Here is a 23,606-nt window from a genome sequence, read left to right as displayed (position 1 = left end):
TGAGAGGAAGCTCGACAACAAAGACCATTTACCCGGTTGAGGCAAATGCATGGTTTCCACACTGGAAATACAAAACGCACTTCGGTGACAGAACTGGCTGCAATAAAAATGTTTGAAAATGTAATGGTTTTTTTAACCAATGGGTTATAGTTTGAAAAAGCAGCATCCTGAAGTGTAACAGGCACGCTTAAGATGGCAGTAAAATGCAATCGGATTTAATTACTGATTGGAGGCACTGTATCCATATTTGAATTTGAGTGGACATACTTCCCTGTCAACCAGGTATCCGAGATGCATTGGACAACATTTGGCATCATGACTTGACTCCAGGACGGTGCCAATTTCACTTAATCCCCTGCACAAGCCCATTCCATTTTAAGTAATAAAATGGATCTTTCCAAGTTTGAGGACTCGAGGAAAAGAAACCTTTTTTCCATGGGTCCAGAAAGCCAGGCCATGTGAAGTGCAGAGGCAAGTCTCTCTCCTCAGAAGTACTTCCATTTCACACCCCGCTCACAAACTAGACAACACAATGCACTCAGGTTAGTGGTTCGAGTCTAATTCCGTGGTAGAACCTAACATTTCAGTGCATAATTTAAGTTTTTGTTCTCTAATAAATAATATTGAGCATGAAAGCTTGTGTTAATGAACATTGTCTAATCTGCGTATAGATTGGTACCATATTTGGTGAAACAGGGAAGGCAACCAAGGAATATACATTGATAAGAGCCAGTTCTTTTTTTTCTTCCTCCATTTGGCACGGTGTTTTGCACAAAATCAAGCAGGCTTTGCTCTTTGTAATCCAAACTCCTCGAACGTGGAGGGCTCTGTGCAGTGAATGCTCTCCATGGGGTTATGGTCGCGCACAGTTTGTGCCAGCCTTCTACGGTGGTGGCCACGGGCGACTGAGTTCCAGTTTTGGTGCTACCACCGGCCACTGATGCTGGCAACCTCGGAGTGATGTTGTCGTGGCAACCGGCCGCTCGCTCCGCCTTCTAGAAACGTCGAATGGATACTTGGAGGCTCAAAGGGCTTCTGACAACTTTTGCTCAACTCTGCAAAGGAAGTAAAGGAAGCACGAAGGTCAGGCTCCATTTCAACCCCTTGCATTGTACATGTGATTTACATAGCAGTTACTCTAATGCCACATTGTCGCTATTTCTCGGCTCTCCGTACAGTCACGCTCATGGGCAAAGCAGGCCCACGCCAAACCAGGATGCCCCATCTACACTACCCCCCATCCGCTCGCCTTTGGCCCATATCCCTATAAGCTTTTCCTATCCATGTTTGTTTCATTGGGTTGTTTAAATCAATACTGACTAGCTAATTGATTTATTGCATCGTATGGGAGGCGCATTCCCAATCTCGTTGTACCCCTGTACAATGACAATAAAGATATATTGTATTGTATTGTCAATTTTATTTGTCACATACACATAAATGTGCAGTGAAATGAAAGATTACCCACAGTCCAACAATAAGAGCAATAAAAATAAGCAATGACACACACAATCATAAACCAACACCAAACAAAAAGAAACATCCATCACAGTGAGTCTCCTCCAGTCCCTCCTCACTGTGATGGAAGGCCAGAATGTCTTTTCTCTTCCCCTGCCGTCTTCTCCCGCGGTCAGGCTGTTGAAGTTGCCACGTTCCAGGCCGCGCCGGACGGTGAAAGGTCCGCAGCGGGCCGACCCAAGCCCCGCGATTCGGGGCGGGCGAAGACGCTGCCGCTGCCGGAGCTCCCGATGTCGGCCCCCACCCAGGGCAGGGGCTGGGAGCTTCCGATATCCACGCGGCCCACGGCCGAAGAAGCCTCCGAAGGCGAGATGGCCTATTTTTCTCTGCAGTTAAGACTCTTATGTTTCGCCAGTCTAAATTCTGAATGGGGAGATGAGCAATTCTGACAAAGTGTTTTTGTGCCACATGGAGGAGCTGGTGGATAAGTAGAAGGATGTCCACTGGACACTAAGCTCCCCAAGGGACCACTTCATAGAATTGGATTGAATTGATTTGAATAAATTTTATTAGCCAAGTATGTATACATACAAGGAATTTGCCTTGGTGCTTTGCTCGCACGTAACAACACGATATACAGTAGATAATTAAAAATTAAACATTATAATTTAAACATGTGAAGAATTAAATAAAATACCAGAGCAAAAGGAGGCTACAGACTTTTGGCTGTGTTGTAGAGCTACTGCTCGTAGAAAAAAAGTTGTTTTTATGTCTGGCTGTGGCGGCTTTGACATTCCACGGATGTGGGCTGGCCGCCTGAGTTCCTCCAGCAGTTAGTTTTTTCCTAAAGATTCCAGAATCTTCCATATCTTATTTCAAGGGTGGCAGCGGTAGAGTCACTGACTCACAGCGCCAAAGAGCCAGGTTAAATCCTGACTACGGATGCTGTCTGTACGGAGTCTGTACGTTCTCCCCGTGACCTGCGTGGGTTTTCTCCGGGATCTCCGGTTTCCTCCCACACTCGAAAGACGTATAGGTTTGTAGGTTAATTTGCTTGGTATAATTATAAATTGACCCTTGGGTGTGTAGGATAGTGTTCGAGTGTGTGGATCGCGGGGCGGTGCGGACTCGGTGGGCCGAAGGGCCTGTTTCCGCGCTGTATCCCAAAGCTAAACTAAACTAAACTAAACTTCCTGCAGTACAAAGTTAGCTTTGCAGGCTCATCTCTCAAGTTGAAGGAATTCTGCAAATTGGCATACATCTCTAAACTGAACTAAAAATATCTCATTGCAATATCTCTAATTTCCGGCAACATCTGTTTTTTTTTTTGTATCAAAATAGCTGCAGATTCTGGAATTCTGTAATAAACACAAAATTACACAAAAGCAGACACTGACCTGAAATGGCAAGCAGCATTTTCCTTCTGGCACCGAATGTGGTTATCCCGAGTTCCTTCAAGTCCTGGTCAGTCAGAGTGAGGAAGGTTTGAATGTCAATCTGAGGAGGTATAAGAGGGACAGAGATGAATGCCATTGAACTGGAGATAGACACAAAAATCCGGAGTAACTCAGCGGGCCAGGCAGCATCTCTGGAGAGCAGGACTAGGTGATGTTTCGTGTCGAGACCCTTCTTTAGACTTCCCGTCTTTCGTGCACGTTTTGCCTGCGCCACAGCTCCCTTCCTATGCCATTTCATTGGATTTGTACAGAAGACATCCACTCAACTATTATGACCATCTACAGACACAAAATGCTGGAGTAAATCAGCGGGGCAGGCAGCATCTCTGGAGAGAAGGAGTAGATGACGTCTTGGGTCGAGACCCTTCTTCAGACTCAATGGGTCGGGTCGATTCTCTGTCGCTGAATATTTACACATCAAAATCAATGCTACCGGCTGATCTAACTCAGCGGGACAGGCAGCATCTCTGGAGAGAAGGAATGGGTGATGTTTCGGGTCGATTCTTCTTCAGACTGAAGAAGGGTCTCGACCCGAAACTCACCCATTCCTTCTCTCCAGAGATGCTGCCTGTCCTGCTGAGTGACTCCAGCAATTTGTGTCTACCTTCGTCCATGCCAACCAGGTTTTGTAGCTGAGCTGGTCTAATCTGCCTACGTGTGGTCCATATCCCCCGAAACAAAGTCCAAATGTCTTTTAAACGTAAAAATTATACCCGCCTCCAGAACGTCCTCTGGCAGCTCGATCCATATATGTAACGCCCGCTGCATTAATAAATTGCCCTGCAGTCACTTAATACTTTTTTTCCTCTCACCTTAAACAATACAATACAATACAATACAATATATATTTATTGTCATTGTACCCAGGGGTACAACGAGATTGGGAATGCGCCTCCCATACGATGCAATAATTTAGGTAATTTAGACAGTAGCAACCCAACGAAACGAAACAGTTGTAACAGTTTTGGACAGGGTAAAGTGCAAGTTGATCTATGCGTTGTGGCCATCCGGCTCAGCAGGACCGGTTCATAGCAGCTATGGCCCTGGGGATGAAGCTGTTCCTGAGTCTGGAGGTGCGGGCATAGAAGGCCTTGTATCGTCTGCCCGATGGAAGGAGTTCGAACAGACTGTTGCAGGGGTGTGAAGAGTCTTTGTGGATGCTGGTGGCTTTTCTGAGGCATCGTGTGTTGTAGATGCCCTCCAAGTCTGGTAGCTGTGTTCCGATGGCCCTCTGAGCTCTATGGACTACCCGCTGTAGAGCTTTCCTTTCTGCCTCCGTGCAGCTGAGGTACCACACAGGGATGCCTATGCCCACTAGCTTTGGAATGGTGTCAGAAGGAACTGCAGATGCTGGTTTACACCGAAGATAGACAGAAAATGCTGGAGTAACTCAGCGGGACAGGCAGCATCTCTGCATAGGTTCGTGACCCGAAACATCATCCATTCTTTCTATTCAGAGTTGCCACCTGTCCCGCTGAATTCCTCCAGCATTTTGTGTCCCTCGTGCATTTTCTGTTCCTCATGACTCATGCCCTTGAGTCCTGGTAACATCCTGATGAATCTTTTCTGTATCCTTTCCAGCTTAATGACATTCATCCTATCTATAACAGGATGACCAGAACTGCGCACAATACCTCAGATGTGGTCTCACCACATTTTCTTTTGGAATAGATGGGGTGAACGCTGCTTTAACCAGAGTAGGGAAATTAATAACCAGAAGACATAGGTTTAAGGTGAGAGGGGAAAGATTTAATGAGAAACTGAGGGGCAAATTTTTTAGCAGAGGGTGGTGGGCTTGTGGAAAGAGTTACCAGAGGAGGTAGTTGAGGCTGGTACGATAACAACAATTAAAAGGCATTTGGACAGGTACAATGGATAGGAAAGCTTTAGAGCGATATGCGCCAAAAGTTGGCAGATGGGACTGGCTTAGATGGGACATCGTCGTCGATATGGGCAATTTGAGTTGAAGGACCTGTTTCCATGCTGTATGACGCTAAGACCAAGTTCTTGCACAGCTGTGTAAGAATGTCCCAACTCCTGTACTCAGCAACCTCACCACTGATGGCAAGTCTGCCAAATGCCTTCTTCGCAACACTCTGGAGAACATGGATAGGTGACGTTTCGGGCTGTGACCTTTCTTCAGATTCAAACCCTCTACCAAATCTCATTCCTGCTATCCCACATACATTTCTTTCTTTTCCCTAACTAAAACATGAAGAAAACTATTACATTATCGTTGGGGGAAGTGCACATATTTCACCACGGGACCGGTAATCCGCCCGAAGGCTCGTCGGACGGAATAACCGGGAGGGAGCTGGAGACGTCGGGCGCTAAGTGTGGGCCGGTGGGCAGATGAACCGGGGTAATAGACAATAGACAATAGGTGCAGGAGTAGGCCATTCAGCCCTTCGAGCCAGCACCGCCATTCAATGCGATCATGGCTGATCACTCTCAATCAGTACCCCGTTCCTGCCTTCTCCCCATACCCCCTCACTCCGCTATCCTTAAGAGCTCTATCTAACTCTCTCTTGAAAGCATCCAACGAACTGGCCTCCACTGCCTTCTGAGGCAGAGAATTCCACACCTTCACCACTCTCTGACTGAAAAAGTTCTTCCTCATCTCCGTTCTAAATGGCCTACCCCTTATTCTTAAACTATGGCCCCTTGTTCTGGACTCCCCCAACATTGGGAACATGTTTCCTGCCTCTAATGTGTCCAATCCCCTAATTATCTTATATGTTTCAATAAGATCCCCCCTCATCCTTCTAAATTCCAGTGTATACAAGCCTAATTGCTCCAGCCTTTCAACATACGACAGTCCCGCCATTCCGGGAATTAACCTAGTGAACCTACGCTGCACGCCCTCAATAGCAAGAATATCCTTCCTCAAATTTGGAGACCAAAACTGCACACAGTACTCCAGGTGCGGCCTCACCAGGGCCCGGTACAACTGTAGAAGGACCTCTTTGCTCCTACTCAACTCCTCTTGTTATGAAGGCCAACATTCCATTGGCTTTCTTCACTGCCTGCTGTACCTGCATGCTTCCTTTCAGTGACTGATGCACTAGGACACCCAGATCTCGTTGAACATCCCCTCTTCCTAACTTGACACCATTCAGATAATAATCTGCCTTTCTATTCTTACTTCCAAAGTGAATAACCTCACACTTATCTACATTAAACTGCATCTGCCATGTATCCGCCCATTCACACAACCTGTCCAAGTCACCCTGCAGCCTTATTGCATCTTCCTCACAATTCACACTAATGCCTCCAGCGCCTTCAAAATGGTGGCGCCTGCATAAGTGATATACGCAAAAACAATTTCACCGTGCTGTTGGGGGCAGCACGATGGCGCAGCGGTAGAGTTGCTGCCTTACAGCGCTTTCAGCGCCAGAGACCCGGGTCCAATCCCGACTACGGGTGCTGTCTGTACAGAGTTTGTACGTTCTCCCCGTGACCACGTGGGTTTTCTCCGAAATCTTCAGTTATCTCCCCATACTCCAAGGACATACAGGTTTGTAGGTTAATTTGTTTTGGTATAAATGTAAAATTGTCCCTAGTGTGTGTAGAATAGTGTTGGTGTGCGGGGATCGCTGGTCGGTGCCGGCTCGGTGGGCCGAAAGGCCTGTTTCCGAGCTGCATCTCGAAACTAGGCTGAACTAAAAAGTTGCATATGTGACAGATAAAGCAGTATTAAACTATTGAACAATAAATATTCAGTGAGGAGTGGTTGGACTAACCTCTTGCTGCTGGAAGATGTCCGTGTATTTGCCTAAACCGAGCTTGCTGAAGAGTTCGGGCAATTCTGAGCCTTTGAAGGAGTTATTCAGGCTGCAGCCATTACTGCCCATCATTGAGGAAATGCAGTCCATGTAGCTAGTGCTGGTTAAATAGTGCTCAGCTGAGGAGACAAGCATTAAAAGCCAAATATTACACCGGAAAGAAGATCATAAACTCACCAGAAGTGAAACTGGTCTGGCAATATATATGCTCATGGTGAATTTGGAGATCATTTCTACTTCGTATCAGAACTGACCTTTTCTAATGAAAGGTCATATCGCACTGAAATGGGCCTTTCAGACCAACTCATCCATGCTAACCTGGTCTCACAGATGAACTGCCCTGCAGTCACTTCATAATTTTTTCCCTCTCAACTTAAACCTATGGGAATGTTGTAGGAAGGAACTGCAGATGCTGGCTTAAACCGAAGATAGACACAAAATTATGGAGTCACTCAGCGGGACAGGCAGCATCTCTGGAGAGAAGGAATGGGTGACGTTTCGGGTCGAAGAAGGTTCTCGGCCCGAAATGTCACCCATTCCTTCTCTCCAGAGATGCTTCCTGTCCCGCTGAGTTACTCTAGCATTTTGTGTCTATATTCACAGCTGAACTAGTTCCATCTGCCTACATTTGGCCCGTTAAATAATCAATAGTCTATCAGCCTGGTAGTCCCATGATACAATAATAATGAAATTGTTGTTAAATGATGGAAAACACTGTGAACTGATTTATAACTCACCCAAACATAACATAGAAACATAGAAATAGAAAATAGGCGCAGGAGTAGGCCATTCGGCCCTTCGAGCCAGCACCGCCATTCAATATGATCATGGCTGATCATCCAAAATCAATACCATGTTCCTGCTTTCTCCCCGTATCCCTTGAATCCGTTAGCCCTAAGAGCTATATCGAACTCTCTCTTGAAAACATCCAGTGAATTGGCTTCCGCTGCCTTCTGTGGCAGAGAATTCCACAGATACACAACTGTCTGGGTGAAAATGTTTTTCCTCATCTCAGTTCTAAATGGCCTACCCCTTATTCTTCAACTTTCACCCTGGTTCTGGGCCCTTCCAACATTGGGAACATTTTTCCTGCATGGAAAACCCTGACTGATGGAGAACTTTGGGAACAAAGGGTCCAAAGTTCCTCTGAACTACACTACGCTCATTATCCACAAGTCTATGTCATGATGAATGGACACACACCAGTTAGACACATCTGACTGGTGTTTAGGAACTCTGTTGTGTATCCTCTGTACACCTCCTAGGTCAATGCTTTTTTTTCCCTCCAATCGAAGTTACATTTTCAAGCATATTTCTGTTATATCTCAACAATGTCCAGAGCAACACTGAAATTGTCTAAATCCACAGGAAAAAAACCATTTGGCTTCATGCAGAATAAGACAATGTTAAATTAATGGCTTTCATCTGAAGCCAGCTTGGCAACAACTGGTGCAGATAGATGTGATGGAAGGAAATGCAGGTGCTGGTTTACACCGAAGATAGACACAAAATGCTGGAGTAACTCAGCGCGACAGACAGCTTCTCTGGAGAAAAGGAACAGGTGATGTTTCGGGTCGACACCCTTCTTCAGACTGAGTGTCAGGGGGCGTGGGAAACTGGAGATATGGACGGGTACAAAGAGCATGTAAGGTGTGCAAAGGGCAGATCAAAGCGGACGATGATCAAGGAAATGTACAATGGTCCATTGTTGGTTGAGGGGAAGGTGACATCGAGGTATAAAAACAGTGACATTAAACAGGAGAACAGCGAAACTAGTAGGAGAACTAGGGCGGGGCAGGGACAGAGAGAGAGGGAAAGCAATATATTGCTCTCTTATACTGTAGCAGTTCACCACCAGTATCCTAAGAGATATGTTTACCTGAAGTCAGTGAATGGACTGCTAACCTTGTTAGTGAATAAAGTCAAGGCTGCCTCTCCACATGCACTGTGTTTATACCAGGCTAGGTTTTACTTCTTGCTTAACCATATGACAATGGGCGACATTTCAGAAAGATAATAATGGAAATCCTTTGTTAGTTACTGCACACCAGGACAGCAGACAGTGAATATACAGTGAATGCATATTAATACAACATAAACTGTGGGACAATCAATTATTTTCATCTCTTCATGAATGTCAAATAATTGCGTCCAGTATTCAAAAATCATAATTGTATACCTTAACCAATAACCGTAACCAATCATGGATTCAGACACTGACAATGTCAGCTGGAGAGTTTAGTTTAGTTTAGTGTAGAGATACGGCGCTGAAACAGGCCTTTTGGCCCACCGAGTCTGCACCGACCAGCGATCCCCGCACACTAGCACTATCCCACACACTCGGGACAAATTACAATCTTTACAGGAGCCAATTAACCTACAAACCTGTACGGTTTTGGATTGTCGGAGGAAACCAGAGTGCCCGGGTGAAACCCAAGTGGTCACAGGGAGAACGTACAAACTCCGTACACACGGTAGCGCAGCGGTAGAGTTGCTGCTTTACAGCGAATGTAGCGCCGGAGACTCAGGTTCGATCCTGACTACGGGTGCTGCACTGTAAGGAGTTTGTACGTTCTCCCCGTGACCTGCGTGGGTTTTCTCCGAGATCTTCGGTTTCCTCCCACACTCCAAAGACGTACAGGTATGTAGGTTAATTGGCTGGGTAAATGTAAAAATTGTCCCTAGTGGGTGTAGGATAGTGTTAATGTACGGGGATCACTGGGCGGCACGGACTTGGTGGGCCGAAAGGTCTGTTTCCGGCTGTATATATATGATATGACAGCGCCCGTAGTCAGGATCGAACCCGGGTGTCTGGCACTGCAAGGCAGCAACTCTACCGCTGCGCCACCGCGCTGCCGGTAGATGTTCACCATATTACAACAGCAATTCTCAAGTGGAAAGGCTGAGACCCGGTAATCTGTACAAATAGTCTAGCCACTTCAAGCTGTTGAAAGTACAGACCTCAGCAAGCAAAACCTAGTTAAAATGCACTTAACAGCTTCTATACTGCCAGGAATACGTGGACCTGAGAAAATATTGCACTCAGATACCGTTCAGCAATGAGTGGCACTCTTTCGTAAGGACATAAGGAAAGATTTACCCAACCTCAAATCAAAATATGTCTGACCGCAAGGCGGCAATAGGCGTGAAAATATTTTGTTTCTCAGCAAGATCGACACCAGGCCCGTCTAGATGTATTGAATTTTTGCATACTTGGGACTGGAAGTACTGAGACTTGGAAGTGCTCTCTACAAAGTTAATGGCGCCAACTGAAATAAATTAAGGTGTTCTAATGAACTACCTCTTCAATTTTACAACATTACTACACAGAAATCCAACATCTCAATTTGGCTGAGATTTGGTTCAGTTTAGAGATACAGCAGGGAAACAGGCCCTTCGGCCCACCGAGTCCGTGCCGACCAGCGATCAGCGCCGACCAGCGAAACCTGGACGTCTTCGGAGTGCGGGAGGAAACCGAAGATCTCGGAGTAAACCCACGGGGAGAACGTGCAAACTCCGTACAGACAGCACCCGCAGTCGGGATCGAACCCTAGTCTCAGGTGCTGTAAGCGCTGTGAGGCAGCAATTCTACCGCTGCGCCACCGTGCCGCCCTTCACCATTGTTAATTAATCCACATCTTCTGACTCCACCAGTCTGAACAACACATTTTAAGAGCAGAGGCAAAACACATTGACAAGGTAATGAAATGGAACGAAACCGTGAATGACCAGAAACTGTGGGAAGTACGCTTATCGATGACTCCTCGATACTATAGCGCATTCTAAAGAGGAAAGCCATCTGTCACAATACCTGAAATGCTTACATAGGTTATTTTTTTGCTTGGGGCTGTTGAGCGATGTTGGAAAATCACCATCAGGGGAGTGGGAAACTGGAGATATGGACGGGTACAAAGAGCATGTAAGGTGTGCAAAGGACAGATCAAAGCGGACGATGATCAAGGAAATGTACAATGGTCCATTGTTGGTTGAGGGGAAGGTGAAAACGAGGTATAAAAACAATGACATTAAACAGGAGGACAGCAAAACTAGTAGGAGAGCTAGGGCGGGGCAGGGACAGAGAGAGAGAGGGAAAGCAATATATTGCTCTCTTATACTGTAGCAGTTCACCACCAGTATCCTAAGAGATATGTTTACCTGAAGTCAGTGAATGGACTGCTAACCTTGTTAGTGAATAAAGTCAAGGCTGCCTCTCCGCATGCACTGTGTTTATACCAGGCTAGGTTTTACTTCTTGCTTAACCATATGACAATGGGCGCCATTTCAGAAAGATAATAATGGAAATCCTTTGCTAGTTACTGCACACCAGGACAGCAGACAGTGAATATACAGTGAATGCATATTAATACAACATAAACTGTGGGACAATCAATTATTTTCATCTCTTCATGAATGTCAAATAATTGCGTCCAGTATTCAAAAATCATAATTGTATATCTTAACCAATAACCGTAACCAATCATGGATTCAGACACTGACAATGTCAGCTGGAGAGTTTAGTTTAGTTTAGTGTAGAGATACGGCGCTGAAACAGGCCCTTTGGCCCACCGAGTCTGCACCGACCAGCGATCCCCGCACACTAGCACTATCCCACACACTCGGGACAAATTACAATCTTTACAGGAGCCAATTAACCTACAAACCTGTACGGTTTTGGATTGTCGGAGGAAACCAGAGTGCCCGGGTGAAACCCAAGTGGTCACAGGGAGAACGTACAAACTCCGTACACACGGTAGCGCAGCGGTAGAGTTGCTGCTTTACAGCGAATGCAGCGCCGGAGACTCAGGTTCGATCCTGACTACGGGTGCTGCACTGTAAGGAGTTTGTACGTTCTCCCCGTGACCTGTGTGGGTTTTCTCCGAGATCTTCGGTTTCCTCCCACACTCCAAAGACGTACAGGTATGTAGGTTAATTGGCTGGGTAAATGTAAAAATTGTCCCTAGTGGGTGTAGGATAGTGTTAATGTACGGGGATCACTGGGCGGCACGGACTTGGTGGGCCGAAAAGGCCTGTTTCCGGCTGTATATATATGATATGACAGCGCCCGTAGTCAGGATCGAACCCGGGTCTCTGGCACTGCAAGGCAGCAACTCTACCGCTGCGCCACCGCGCTGCCGGTAGATGTTCACCATATTACAACAGCAATTCTCAAGTGGAAAGGCTGAGACCCGGTAATCTGTACAAATAGTCTAGCCACTTCAAGCTGTTGAAAGTACAGACCTCAGCAAGCAAAACCTAGTTAAAATGCACTTAACAGCTTCTATGCTGCCAGGAATACGTGGACCTGAGAAAATATTGCACTCAGATACCGTTCAGCAATGAGTGGCACTCTTTCGTAAGGACATAAGGAAAGATTTACCCAACCTCAAATCAAAATATGTCTGACCGCAAGGCGGCAATAGGCGTGAAAATATTTTGTTTCTCAGCAAGATCGACACCAGGCCCGTCTAGATATGCTGAATTTTTGCATACTTGGGACTGGAAGTACTGAGACTTGGAAGTACTCCCTACAAAGTTAATGGCGCCAACTGAAATAAATTAAGGTGTTCTAATGAACTACCTCTTCAATTTTACAACATTACTACACAGAAATCCAACATCTCAATTTGGTTGAGATTTGGTTCAGTTTAGAGATACAGCAGGGAAACAGGCCCTTCGGCCCACCGAGTCCGTGCCGACCAGCGATCAGCGCCGACCAGCGAAACCTGGACGTCTTTGGAGTGCGGGAGGAAACCGAAGATCTCGGAGAAAACCCACGGGGAGAACGTACAAATTCCGTACAGACAGCACCCGCAGTTGGATCGGACCCTAGTCTCAGGTGTTGTAAGCGCTGTGAGGCAGCAATTCTACCGCTGCGCCACCATGCCGCCCTTCACCATTGTTAATTAATCCACATCTTCTGACTCCACCAGTCTGAACAACACATTTTAAGAGCAGAGGCAAAACACATTGACAAGGTAATGAAATGGAACGAAACCGTGAATGACCAGAAACTGTGGGAAGTACGCTTATCGATGACTCCTCGATCATATAGCGCATTCTAAAGAGGAAAGCCCTCTGTCACAATACCTGAAATGCTTACATAGGTTATTTTTTTGCTTGGGGCTGTTGAGCGATGTTGGAAAATCACCATTCCGGTCCCTCCAGTTATCAGACTCGCTGCCACCTCCAATGCACTCTCGGCTGTTTGACCGCGACAGCGAGGCTGGGGACGATGACTGTGGAGAGAGATTACCGTTAAATGCTGCTGACTTCTCTTAGCTGCGTTCGAAAACTTGGGCGAATTTCCTGAAATTGCGACAGAATTCTGCCTAAACCGCGCCAAGCTTTGGAAAGATATTGTCACGTGTACCGAGCGAGGCACGATGAAAAGCTTTTGTTGCATTGCTAACCAGTCGGCGGAAAGCCAATACGTCATTATAATCGAGCCATTTGGACAGGGTAAGAAGACTAGAGATCAAAGCAAGATAGAACACAGAAACACAGGTGCAGGAGTAGGCCATTCGGCCCTTCGAGCCAGCACCGCCATTCAAGAGGGGTAGAGGGGGAGAGAGGGAGAGAGAGAGAGAGGGAGGGAGGGAGGGAGGGAGAGAGAGGGGGAGGGGGAGAGAGAGGGAGAGAGAGAGAGAGAGAGAGAGAGAGAGAGAGAGAGAGAGAGAATGGAGAGAGAATGGAGAGAGAATGGAGAGAGAGAATTACTGTCCTGCGAAGCATAAGAATGGATCGGGATGGCAGAACATTGACAAAGCAACAATTTTTGTGACTGTGTGATCAGCCGTTGAGACAGAAGCCTGTGCCGAGGGTTAAAATGGAGGGTGAGAGGTTGCACAGGCTGCCGCTTTGCATCCCTTCACCACATTACACTTTAATCACGGTGTGATCAAATACATTGAGCTGCTGAGAGTATGTGCAGAATGTAACCATCCACACTGCAGTGCCGAGAACGAGATGGAGGTAAACGTCCAGGTCCAAAGCGGTTTAATTTTGGCCAAATGAGCTTCAAGGTAATGGACTTTTTTTGTGCATTTCAAGAAAATGAAAAAGAAAATTCTCTTTAGTTGTTTTCTCAGGCACCGTACAGTCCAGAGTTCAGTCTTGAGGTGAGCAATTATGGCTGAATCAGCGTTCCACCAAACACCCCCATTAGTGCGTAGTGTTTCAAAGTGTAATGTGTTGGGTTTGCTGGAAGACGATCATGGTCCCAGACCAGAAAGTTAAAAGAGGAATCTGCTAAGGGCAATAGATTGAGAGTAATTAATGCCACATGGGCCCGGCTTCTTCCTGAAACAGAGTAGGCATCATTCTTGCTCTCTTGGATTTTGCCATTGTTTACACAGCTAGGAGCTTACTGCACGGGTTTAAAAGCAATGAGATTCAGCACTTCCACATTGAGCCAAAGCTTACAGCCAAATAAAATATGAAATCTGATATCGATCATCAATCCTTTCAAAGTAAAGAGATCATTATTTTTGGACTGTGGTCAGGTATGTTATTACCTGACGTTGGTTAAAACTCAGTTGAAGGAATTACATGTGCAATGCAGCGCCACAACTTGCTGCCACTTTTGCTGGCTGCAAAAGTATCTCCATCGCGTTACCATCACTTAGCGGTGGCTGAAGAGATTCCTCTCAGAGCACGCATGATATAAACAAAAATGCAGAGCAGTCGTAAGCTTTCACTACCTCGTACGTAGTCGCCATGGAAGGTTTGTAGGGCATGTGGTTGGCGTTTCTTAGTTCTTTGATTGTTTCCGCAGGCATCGATTTGGAGAACCCAAGGCCGCTCCACGTATTCGTTGGGGTCCTTACTTCAGTTACAACAGGCTTCTTCAGCATAGCTGTCGAAAGAGTGGTAAAATGGCGTCGTCAGAGAGGAGAAGTTCCAATTCATCGAGTCTTACAGCGTGGAAACAGGCCCCTTCGGCCCACACTGGCCAACATGTCTCATCTGCACTTGTCCCACCTGCCTGCGTTTGGTCCATATCCCTCTAAACCCGTCCTATCCATGTACCTGTCTAAATGTTTCTTAAGCATTGCGACCGTACCTGCCTCAACTGCCTCCTCTGACAGCTCATTCACTGACTACACCCACCACCCTTTGTGTGAAAATGGTACCCCTCAGGTTCCTATTAAATCTTCCCCCCCCCCCTCACTTTAAACCTATGTCTTCTGGTTCTTGATTCCCCTACTCTGGGCAAGAGACTCTGTGCTTTTACCCGATCTATCCTTCTCACGATCTTGTACGCCTCTATAAGATCACCCCTCATCCACCTGCATTCCAAGGAATAGAGTCCTCGCCTGCTCAACCTCCCCCTGTGGCTCAGGCCCTCGAGTCCTGGCAACATCCTCATCAATAATTCACCCAAGGTCATTTTATGTGGCCAATTTAATATTGACAATGCAAATGCAGCTCATCTACTTTGAGGGCCAAAGCCTAGTTTTGCACAAGCTAGGGTCAAAGTCCTACATCCCACAAACACTTGCACCACAAGGCTACCAGTAGCTCAGGAATTGCTTGTCTCACCACCACCATTGCAAGATAGGAAATAAACAGTGCACGGTGGCGCAGCGGTAGAGTTGCTGCTTTACAGCGCCAGAGACCCAGGTTCGATCCTGACTGCGGGTGCTGTCTGTACAGAGTTTGCACGTTCTCCCCGTGACCTGCATGGGTTTTTTCCGAGATCTTTGGTTTCCTCCCACACTCCAAAGATTTGTAGGTTAAATGGCTTGGTATAAATGTAAAAATGGTCTCAAAAATTGGATAGTGTTATCCCGCGGGGATCACTGGTTGGTGCGGACTGTAGGTCAAAGGTCCTGTTTGCAAGCTGTATCTCTAAACTATGAACTATAAACTGTGAATCTGTGGAATTCTCTGCCACAGAAGGCAGTGGAGGCCAATTCACCGGATGTTTTCAAAAGAAAGTTAGATAGAGCTCTTAGGGATAACGGAATCAAGGGATATGGGGAGAAAGCAGGAACGGGGTACTGATTTTGGATGGTCAACCATGATCACATTGAATGGCGGTGCCGGCTCGAAGTGCCGAATGGCCTACTCCACCTATTTTCTGTGTTTCTATGCAACTATACCAAGCTTAAAAGGGGCTGCACTGGTAAAGAATACATTTTTTTTAAATGACAAAATTAATCATACCTCGACAACAAGCATTCCTTTTGACAGCTGATCTATCTTCCCCTCTCAACCCCATTCTCCTGCCTTCGCCCCATAACCCCTGACACCTGTACTGTTCAAGACTGTGTCAATCTCCGCCCTAAAAATATCCATCGACTTGGCCTCCACAGCCGTCTGTGGCAATAAATTCCACAGATTCTCCACCCAACCATTTACAAGGCTTTCTGCCACTAAACAAGTGATGCGACTTTAATTGAAATGCCACTGAAAGGTTTTATAGGCAAACCCACCATGCAAGATTGACCGCTCTCAGTTCACTTGGCATATGACTCGTGAACTCAGGAATGTGCAGGGCCATTTACTGTCAAACCGTTGGCCGTGGCTTTAGATCAGTGTGGAAGAAAAGCAATGATCTGAACTCGCTTCACACCAGTCAACGGAAAAATGGGTGCTTTAAATGTGCCGTCGCAACAAAACAAAGACCATTCAGCATGAATGGTCAGATAAACAAAGACGCCAGACTCAGCATGAATGGTCGGCGCTGGAGAGGCAAGCTGGCCGTCGTTTGCACAAGCTCGCAGCAACCCCTGGCAAGGGTTTGGACGAGGAATCGGACTTTCTCGAGCTGGTGACAAGCAGAGAGGGGTCAGAGGCCACGTCGCCCCACATACCTTTGGTTGCCAACAACTTCTTCTGTTCGTAGTCAAAAGCCTGAAAATGAAAAGAAGAAACAATGACTTAACAGCTGGCTGAAACATTGACGCAAAGCACCGTTTTCTCCACCACAACAAAACAAAAAAGAAAAAAAAGTGCCGGAGTAACTCAGCGGGTCAGGCAGCGTCGCTGGAGAACATGGACAAACGACAGCGTCTGCTTTATTTTTTTCCCGGGATGTTTGGTGGTTCTACTGAAGGGGGAATGAAGTCACCCCTCGATAACATCCCAATCTCTCCAGTGTTTTATAACCATATAACCATATAACAACTATAGCACGGAAACAGGCCCATTCGGCCCTACCAGTCCACGCCGACCACTCTCTCTGACCTAGTCTCATCTACCTGCACTCAGACCATAACCCTCTAATCCCCTCTTATCCATATACCTATCCAATTTACTCTTAAATAATAAAATAGTTGGGCTATTGAGAGTCACCATTGGGCTACTGAGAGTTTTCCATCTTGCTCTTGTTCAATAAACTTACCAGGGAACAATGAGAGGTAATCTAGACTGCTTCAATACTGCTTCATGAATCTCTTGTGAACTGGATCGTTTAAATGCATACAGGCCACACTGACTGAAAACCAAGAAACTGTCTGCCCTTCTGATTTTCGACAGAATAAATGAGTACAATTCATTCTGAGCAGTGCAGACGCAAGGAGCCGCAGATGGTGGAATCTTGAGCAAAACACAAAGTGCTGGAGGAACTCAGCGGGTCAGGCATCTGAAGAAGAGACCCGATCCTAAACGTCGCCTATCCTTATCCTCAAGAGATGCTGCCGAGCCCTCTGAGTTACTCCAGCGCCTTGTGTTCTGCACACAATTCCAGCATCTACAGTTCCAAGCAAAGATACTAGAGGAACAAGATGGACCACTCCGTTGAAATCGCCTATACTGAAGTGTAGTACGCAAAGAAGCCATTTTAGTAGGCAAAACCCGCCGTTCGCTATGCCTCTCGCAGTGTAATCAGTGTTTTGGGGGAACAGTGTGTGTGATGATACCATTAAAATGCAGAATGTATCTCATCTATCAATTCACAGATTTTTGTTATTTTTCTTTTTAAACGTTTCTGCAAGTTTTCTGCCTACTAAAATGGCGCCATGACATTTTTACGGTTTTCAGGGTCAAGTGGTCTATCTTGTTCTTCTAGTATCTTTGGTTCCAAGTGTCTAATATTTTATGAAGCTTAACTCATTTAACGAAGGCAAGTGTAAAGGGGAAGTGCTGTCTCTGTCAAGAATTCTGGGGGTAACAGCCATGCCTGGAATTAGCTGAGTAAGAGCTAGACACCGGTCAAGATCTCAGCAACCTGGAATTGTCCTCAGAGTAGGTTCACGGGAGATTTAATAAAGCTGGTTTACAAGGCTGTGAGGAGTTTTGACAACGTAAGGAACCACTGTTTCCATTGGGTAGGAGGATTAGTTCCACAAAGTTGCAGATTTAAAACGGTGAAAGTAGTTGTAAAAAAGATGTTGTTCGCAAATGGAATTGTTATGCTTCGGATAATGCTGCCTGGAGAGTGATTGAAACTGTTTAGATACCAGATTTTAGAGATGCAGCGCGGAAACAGGCCCTTCGGTCCAACGAGTCCGTGCCGACCAGCGATCCCGGTACACAAGTACGACCCTACGCGCTCGGGACAATTTACCATTTTACTGAACCTGCACTTCTGTGGGAGGAAACGGAGCACCCAGAGAAAACCTACACGGGTCACAGGGAGAACGTTCAAACTCCGCAAAGACAGCACCCACAGTCAGGATCGAACCCGGGTCTCAGGCGCTGTAAGGCAGCAACTCTACCACTGCACCACTCCTGAAAGTTTCATTGATAACTTTCATCATGAAAGTGAGTTATTACTTTAAGTAAACAATTGAAGGACTATGTGTAGAGTTTATCAAGTGCAACTAATTGAACTGTGCTTCCAAGGCAAGGGATAGCCCAGATGCGATGGGCTGAATGGTCTCTTTCCACGCTGTACGATTCCGCGATCAGCTGGCGGTGTGAGGATTGATCGACCCTGGTCAATGGGAATGAAAACAGAATTACCAGCGTAACCCTGTGACCACCTTGATGCTCTGTAATCTTCTCACAACAACAACTTGCATTTATTTAACACCTGTGACATGGTTTAAAAAGTCCTCGAATGGTACACTGGAATATTATTGACCAAAATGTGTCACAGGAGATATTAGATCAGATGGCCAATTTAAAGGGCTAAGCTTTTCAAGTATTTTAAAGAGGGGAGAAGATAGTTGGAAAAGATGGGAGAGAGAATGGCAGTAGAAGACGACCAAATGGTGGAGACAATTTGGGATAAGAAGGAGGTCCAAATTAAAAGAAACTCACCTATCTCAGCACAGGTCATAAGTGATAGGAGTAGAATTAGGCCATTCGGCCCATCAAGTCTAATACCCTTTCAATCATGGCTGATCTATCCCTCCCTCCTAACTCCATTCCTTCTTCCCATAACCTCTAACACCCGTACTAATCAAGAATCTATCTATCTCTGCCTTAAAAATATCCACTGACTTGGCCTCCACAGCCTTCTGCGGCAAAGAATTGCACAGATTTACCAACTTCTGACTAAAGAAATGTCTCCTTATAAACATTTATGGGTGAGGCAGTGACATATATGGGTGAGGCAGTGACTCCTGTAAATAGACAATAGACAATAGGTGCAGGAGGCCATTCGGCCCTTCGAGCCAGCACCGTCATTCAATGTGATCATGGCTGATCATTCTCAATCAGTACCCCGTTCCTGCCTTCTCCCCATACCCCTGTCTCCACTATCCTTAAGAGCTCTATCCAGCTCTCTCTTGAATGCATTCAGAGAATTGGCCTCCACTGCCTTCTGAGGCAGAGAATTCCACAGATTCACAACTCTCTGACTGAAAAAGTGTTTCCTCATCTCAGTTCTAAATGGCTGACCCCTTATTCTTAAACTGTGGCCCCTTGCCTCCTTCCTAAAACAGCAATACAGGCAGGAAGGTGGATGCAAAGAAGAATATCAGCGCATATCAAAGCTGAAGGTTTGCCTTGAGCCAATGTCAGTTAGTATTCAGGGGTAGACGTATAAAGCTGGAGTAACTCAGCGGGTCAGACAGCATCTCTGGAGAAAAGGAATAGGTGACGTTTCGGGTCGAGACCCTTCTTCAGACTGAGAGTCGGGGGAAAGGGAAACGAGAGATACAGACGGTGATATGGAGAGATATAGAACAAATGAATGAAAGATGTGCAAAAACGTAACGATGATAAAGGAAACAGGCCCTTGTTAGCTTGTGGGCCCAGGTGAGAACGATTCAGGGTTATTCAGGGTTGATGGACAATGGCGGCCCCTGGAATTAGATAAGACGAGGCCTTCAATCGTATGACAATGCGAGTTAGGATGTGGTCAGCAGAAGCTTCAAATGAGCACAGGATAACTAAAGGTTCAGGGTAGGCAGCAGCTGGAAGAAAATGGGAACAGATTAACTGAGACGCGAGGAAATGCAGATGTTGGAATGCTGAGTAATGCAGATGTTGGAATGCTGAGTAATGCAGATGTTGGAATGCTGAGTAAAACACAAAGTGCATCAGTTGGTCAGGCAGCATCTGTGGAAGGAATGGATAGGCGACGTTTTGGGTCGGAACCCTTCTTCTGACTCGGTTTGACGTTGGTCCGAAGCCCTTCCATGCTCCAGGGCACCAGTGAGTTGTGTTGCTGTGTTCAGAATGTACAGTAGCCTGATGGTGATGTCTTGCAACAGGTTAGAGTCTTGGACTGGCAAAACCATGATTGCACAAGACACCACACCAATCAAATGTAAAGTCATAACTAATGATATCATTATTCTCACTGATGTTTAATATGTTCATAAGTTGTAGGAGAAGAATTAGAAACATAGAAAACAGGTGCAGGAGGAGGCCATTTGGCCCTTCGAGTCAGCACCGCCATTCATTGTGATCATGGCTGATCATCTACAATCAGTAACCCGTGCCTGCCTTCTCCCCGTATCCCTTGATTCCACTAGCCCCTAGAGCTCTATCTAATTCTCTTTTAAATTCATCCAGTGAATTGGCCTCCACTGCCCTCTGTGGCAGGGAATTCCACAAATTCACAACTCTCTGGGTGAAAAAGTTTCTTCTCACCTCAGTTTTAAATGGCCTCCCCTTTATTCTTAGACTGTGTCCTCTGGTTCTGGACTACCCCAACATTGGGAACATTTTCCCTGCATCTAGCTTGTCCCGTCCTTTCATGATTTTACACGTCTCTTCATGCCATCTGAATGCATTCAAGAGAGAGCTGGATAGAGCTCTTGGGGATAGCGGAGTCAGGGGGTACGGGGAGAAGGCAGGAACGGGGTACTGATTGAGAATGATCAACCATGATCACATTGAATGGCGGTGCTGGCTCGAAGGGCCGAATGGCCTCCTCCTGCACCTATTGTCTATTGTCAAGTCCACTCCGCCATTCAATCATGGCTGATCCATCTCTCTCCCTCCTAACCCCATTCTCCTGCCTTCTCCCCGTAACCCCTGACACCCGTACTCATCAAGAATCGGCCAATCGCATCGGTCTATCTCCCACTGGTTGTGGCTTTGGAACATTTAGTTAATCTCGCAGCCCGGTCTTGAAGGCGCTGCGCGCTGTCGTACCTGGATGTTTGCGTAGGCTGACTGAGGAGCAAGTCTCAGGCGCTCCGAGTTCTGTTGGGCAGCAGCTCTCTCCGCTGCCCGCTCGCTCCCAGGGGCCCGCTTGTCCGTGGCAGTGCCCTCCGTGGCACTGGAATCTGAGTCCGAAAGCATTCTGTCCGAAGTGCTGCAACACAAAACCGACAGTCAGGCTTGGTGTCGTAGAGTCACAGAGTGTTACAGCATGGAAACAGGCACTTCCGCCCAACTTGCCCACAACAGGTCCCATCTACACCAGTCCCACCTGCCCGCAATTTGGCCCATATCCCTCTAAACCTGTGCTATCCACGTACCTGTCTAAATGTTTCTTAAACATTACAATAGTATTTGCCTCAAATGCCTCCTCTGGCAGCTCGTTCCATACACCCACCATCCTTTGTGTGAAAAAGTATCACACATACTGTTCCCCCAAAACACTGATTACTCTGCGAGAGGCATAGCGAATGGCGGGTCTTGCCTACTAAAATGGCGGACGTTATGCTCCTTTGCGTACTACACTTCGATATAGGCGATTTCGACGGAGTGGTTCATCTTGCTCCTCTAGTATCTTTGCCTTAAACCTATGTCCTCTGGTTCTTGATTCCCCTACTCTGGGCACGAAGCTATGTGTGTCTACCTGATCTATTCCACTCATGTTTTTACACACTTCTATAAGATCACCCCTCATCCTCCTGCGCTCCAAGGAATAGAGTCCCAGCCTACTCAATCTCTCCCTATAGCTCAGGCCCTCGAGTCCTGGCAATATCCTTGTAAATCCTCTCTGCACCCATTCCAGCTTGACAACATCTTCCCTATAACATGGTGCCCAAAACGGAGCACAATACTCTAAATGCTGCCTCACCAACGTCTTAAACAACTGCAACATGGCCTCCCAACTTCTATACAGTGCTCTGACTGATGAAGGCCAATGTGTCAAAAGCTTTTTTGATCATGCTATCTACCTGTGAAGCCACTTTCAATGAACTGTATACCTATATTCCTAGATCGATCTGCTCTACAACACCTCTCCTTTACTATCAGGCAAAATGTATAGAAGGGTGAAAAAGCACACCACCAGTTTCAGGGACAGTTTCTTCACAGCTGTTGTCGGGCAACTGAATCATCCGACCACAACCGGAGAGCAGAGCTGAACTATTATCTACCTCTTTGGTGACCCTCGGACTCTCCTTGATCGGACTTTGCTGGCTGGCATTAGCACTAGATGTTATTCCCTTATCACCCCAGTAACGGACTGTTCCAGATGCTACGATCAGGCAAACGCCTCCGCTGTCATGCTGTGAAAACGGAGAGGATGAGACGGAGTTTCTTCCCACAGGCCATCAGGACTGTCAACTTTTATAACCCCAGAGTCTAAATTTTTGTCGACACTAATAGTAACTTATTAACTTTATTTATATGCTGCAACTGTAATTCTTTTTTGTGCACAACCCGCAGGCATTGCCACTTTCATTTCACTGCACATCGTGTATGTGTATGTGACAAATAAATTTGACTTGACTTGACTTGACTTGATGTATCTATACATTGTAAATGGATCGATAGCAATCATGTATTGTCTTTCTGCTGACTGGTTAGCACGTAACAAAAGCTTTTCACTGTACCTCGGTACACGTGACAATAATCTAAACTGAACTGGACTCCCTGGAACCCTACCACTCACTGTGTATTAATGTTCCCGTGACCATCATCAACTCCACAAGGTGTGCATTGCATAGAAATCACCAAGAGTCTATCACGCAGAAATGGACCATTGGAAAGTCAACAAACACAATCTTTAAACTGGCTCCTACCTCCTTTATGCTCTTCCAACCTGACCCTGGCAGCATATTCTTCTTTCCACGTCCTCCTAATGTGTTTGCCTAATATCTCTTTTAAATACATCCGCTTTATTGGTTCAACGACAGCAAAAAACAAACTGTTGGAGGAACTGAGCGGGTCAGGCAGCATCTGCAGAAGGAAATAGACAGCCACTGTTTCGGGTCTTGTTCCTTCGTTGGGTTGATTGCTCCTTCAGTTACTGCCTGTGGTAGCAAATCCCACCTTTTAGCCATTCTGAGTGAAGAGGATTCTCCTGAATTCTTTATGGGTTTATTAAATGTGAGGATTTTAACATTCAGGTAAAGAAAGTATACACTCCCTTTTTGCAATTCGTTCACCCTTTAAGTAAGGAATTCCAGCTGTGCCCCAGCTTTCACTCAGTTTAGTTTTGATCAGTTTAGAGATACAGAGCGTAAGACTGAGTCAATAGACAATAGGTGCAGGAGTGGGCCATTCGACCCCTCAAGCCCTTTGACCATTCACCGTGATTATGACTGATCATCCACAATCAGTACCTCGTTCATGCCTTCTCCCCATATCCCCTGACTCCGCT

General features: G+C 46.2%; 1 protein-coding gene across 1 annotated transcript in view; it reads right to left on the bottom strand.

The window, feature by feature from the left end:
- Window positions 1–445: 445 nt before the first annotated feature.
- Window positions 446–23,606, bottom strand: part of LOC144600811 (protein bicaudal C homolog 1-like) — a 153,401-nt gene continuing 130,240 nt past the window's right edge. Inside the window, exons 5-11 of the mRNA XM_078412702.1 lie at window positions 21,200–21,362; window positions 16,519–16,558; window positions 14,401–14,555; window positions 12,801–12,936; window positions 6,659–6,819; window positions 2,856–2,955; window positions 446–1,055 (exon numbers count right to left, since the gene is read on the bottom strand). Of these exons, the coding sequence (XP_078268828.1) occupies window positions 925–1,055; window positions 2,856–2,955; window positions 6,659–6,819; window positions 12,801–12,936; window positions 14,401–14,555; window positions 16,519–16,558; window positions 21,200–21,362 (886 nt within the window). The 3' untranslated portion in view covers window positions 446–924. The remainder of the gene's footprint in view (window positions 1,056–2,855; window positions 2,956–6,658; window positions 6,820–12,800; window positions 12,937–14,400; window positions 14,556–16,518; window positions 16,559–21,199; window positions 21,363–23,606) is intronic.

This window comes from Rhinoraja longicauda, chromosome 16 (assembly GCF_053455715.1).
Source record: "Rhinoraja longicauda isolate Sanriku21f chromosome 16, sRhiLon1.1, whole genome shotgun sequence".
Classification (NCBI taxonomy): domain Eukaryota; kingdom Metazoa; phylum Chordata; class Chondrichthyes; order Rajiformes; family Arhynchobatidae; genus Rhinoraja; species Rhinoraja longicauda.
Note: the sequence above shows the minus strand (reverse complement) of the source record. Positions and strands in the feature narration are given on the sequence as shown.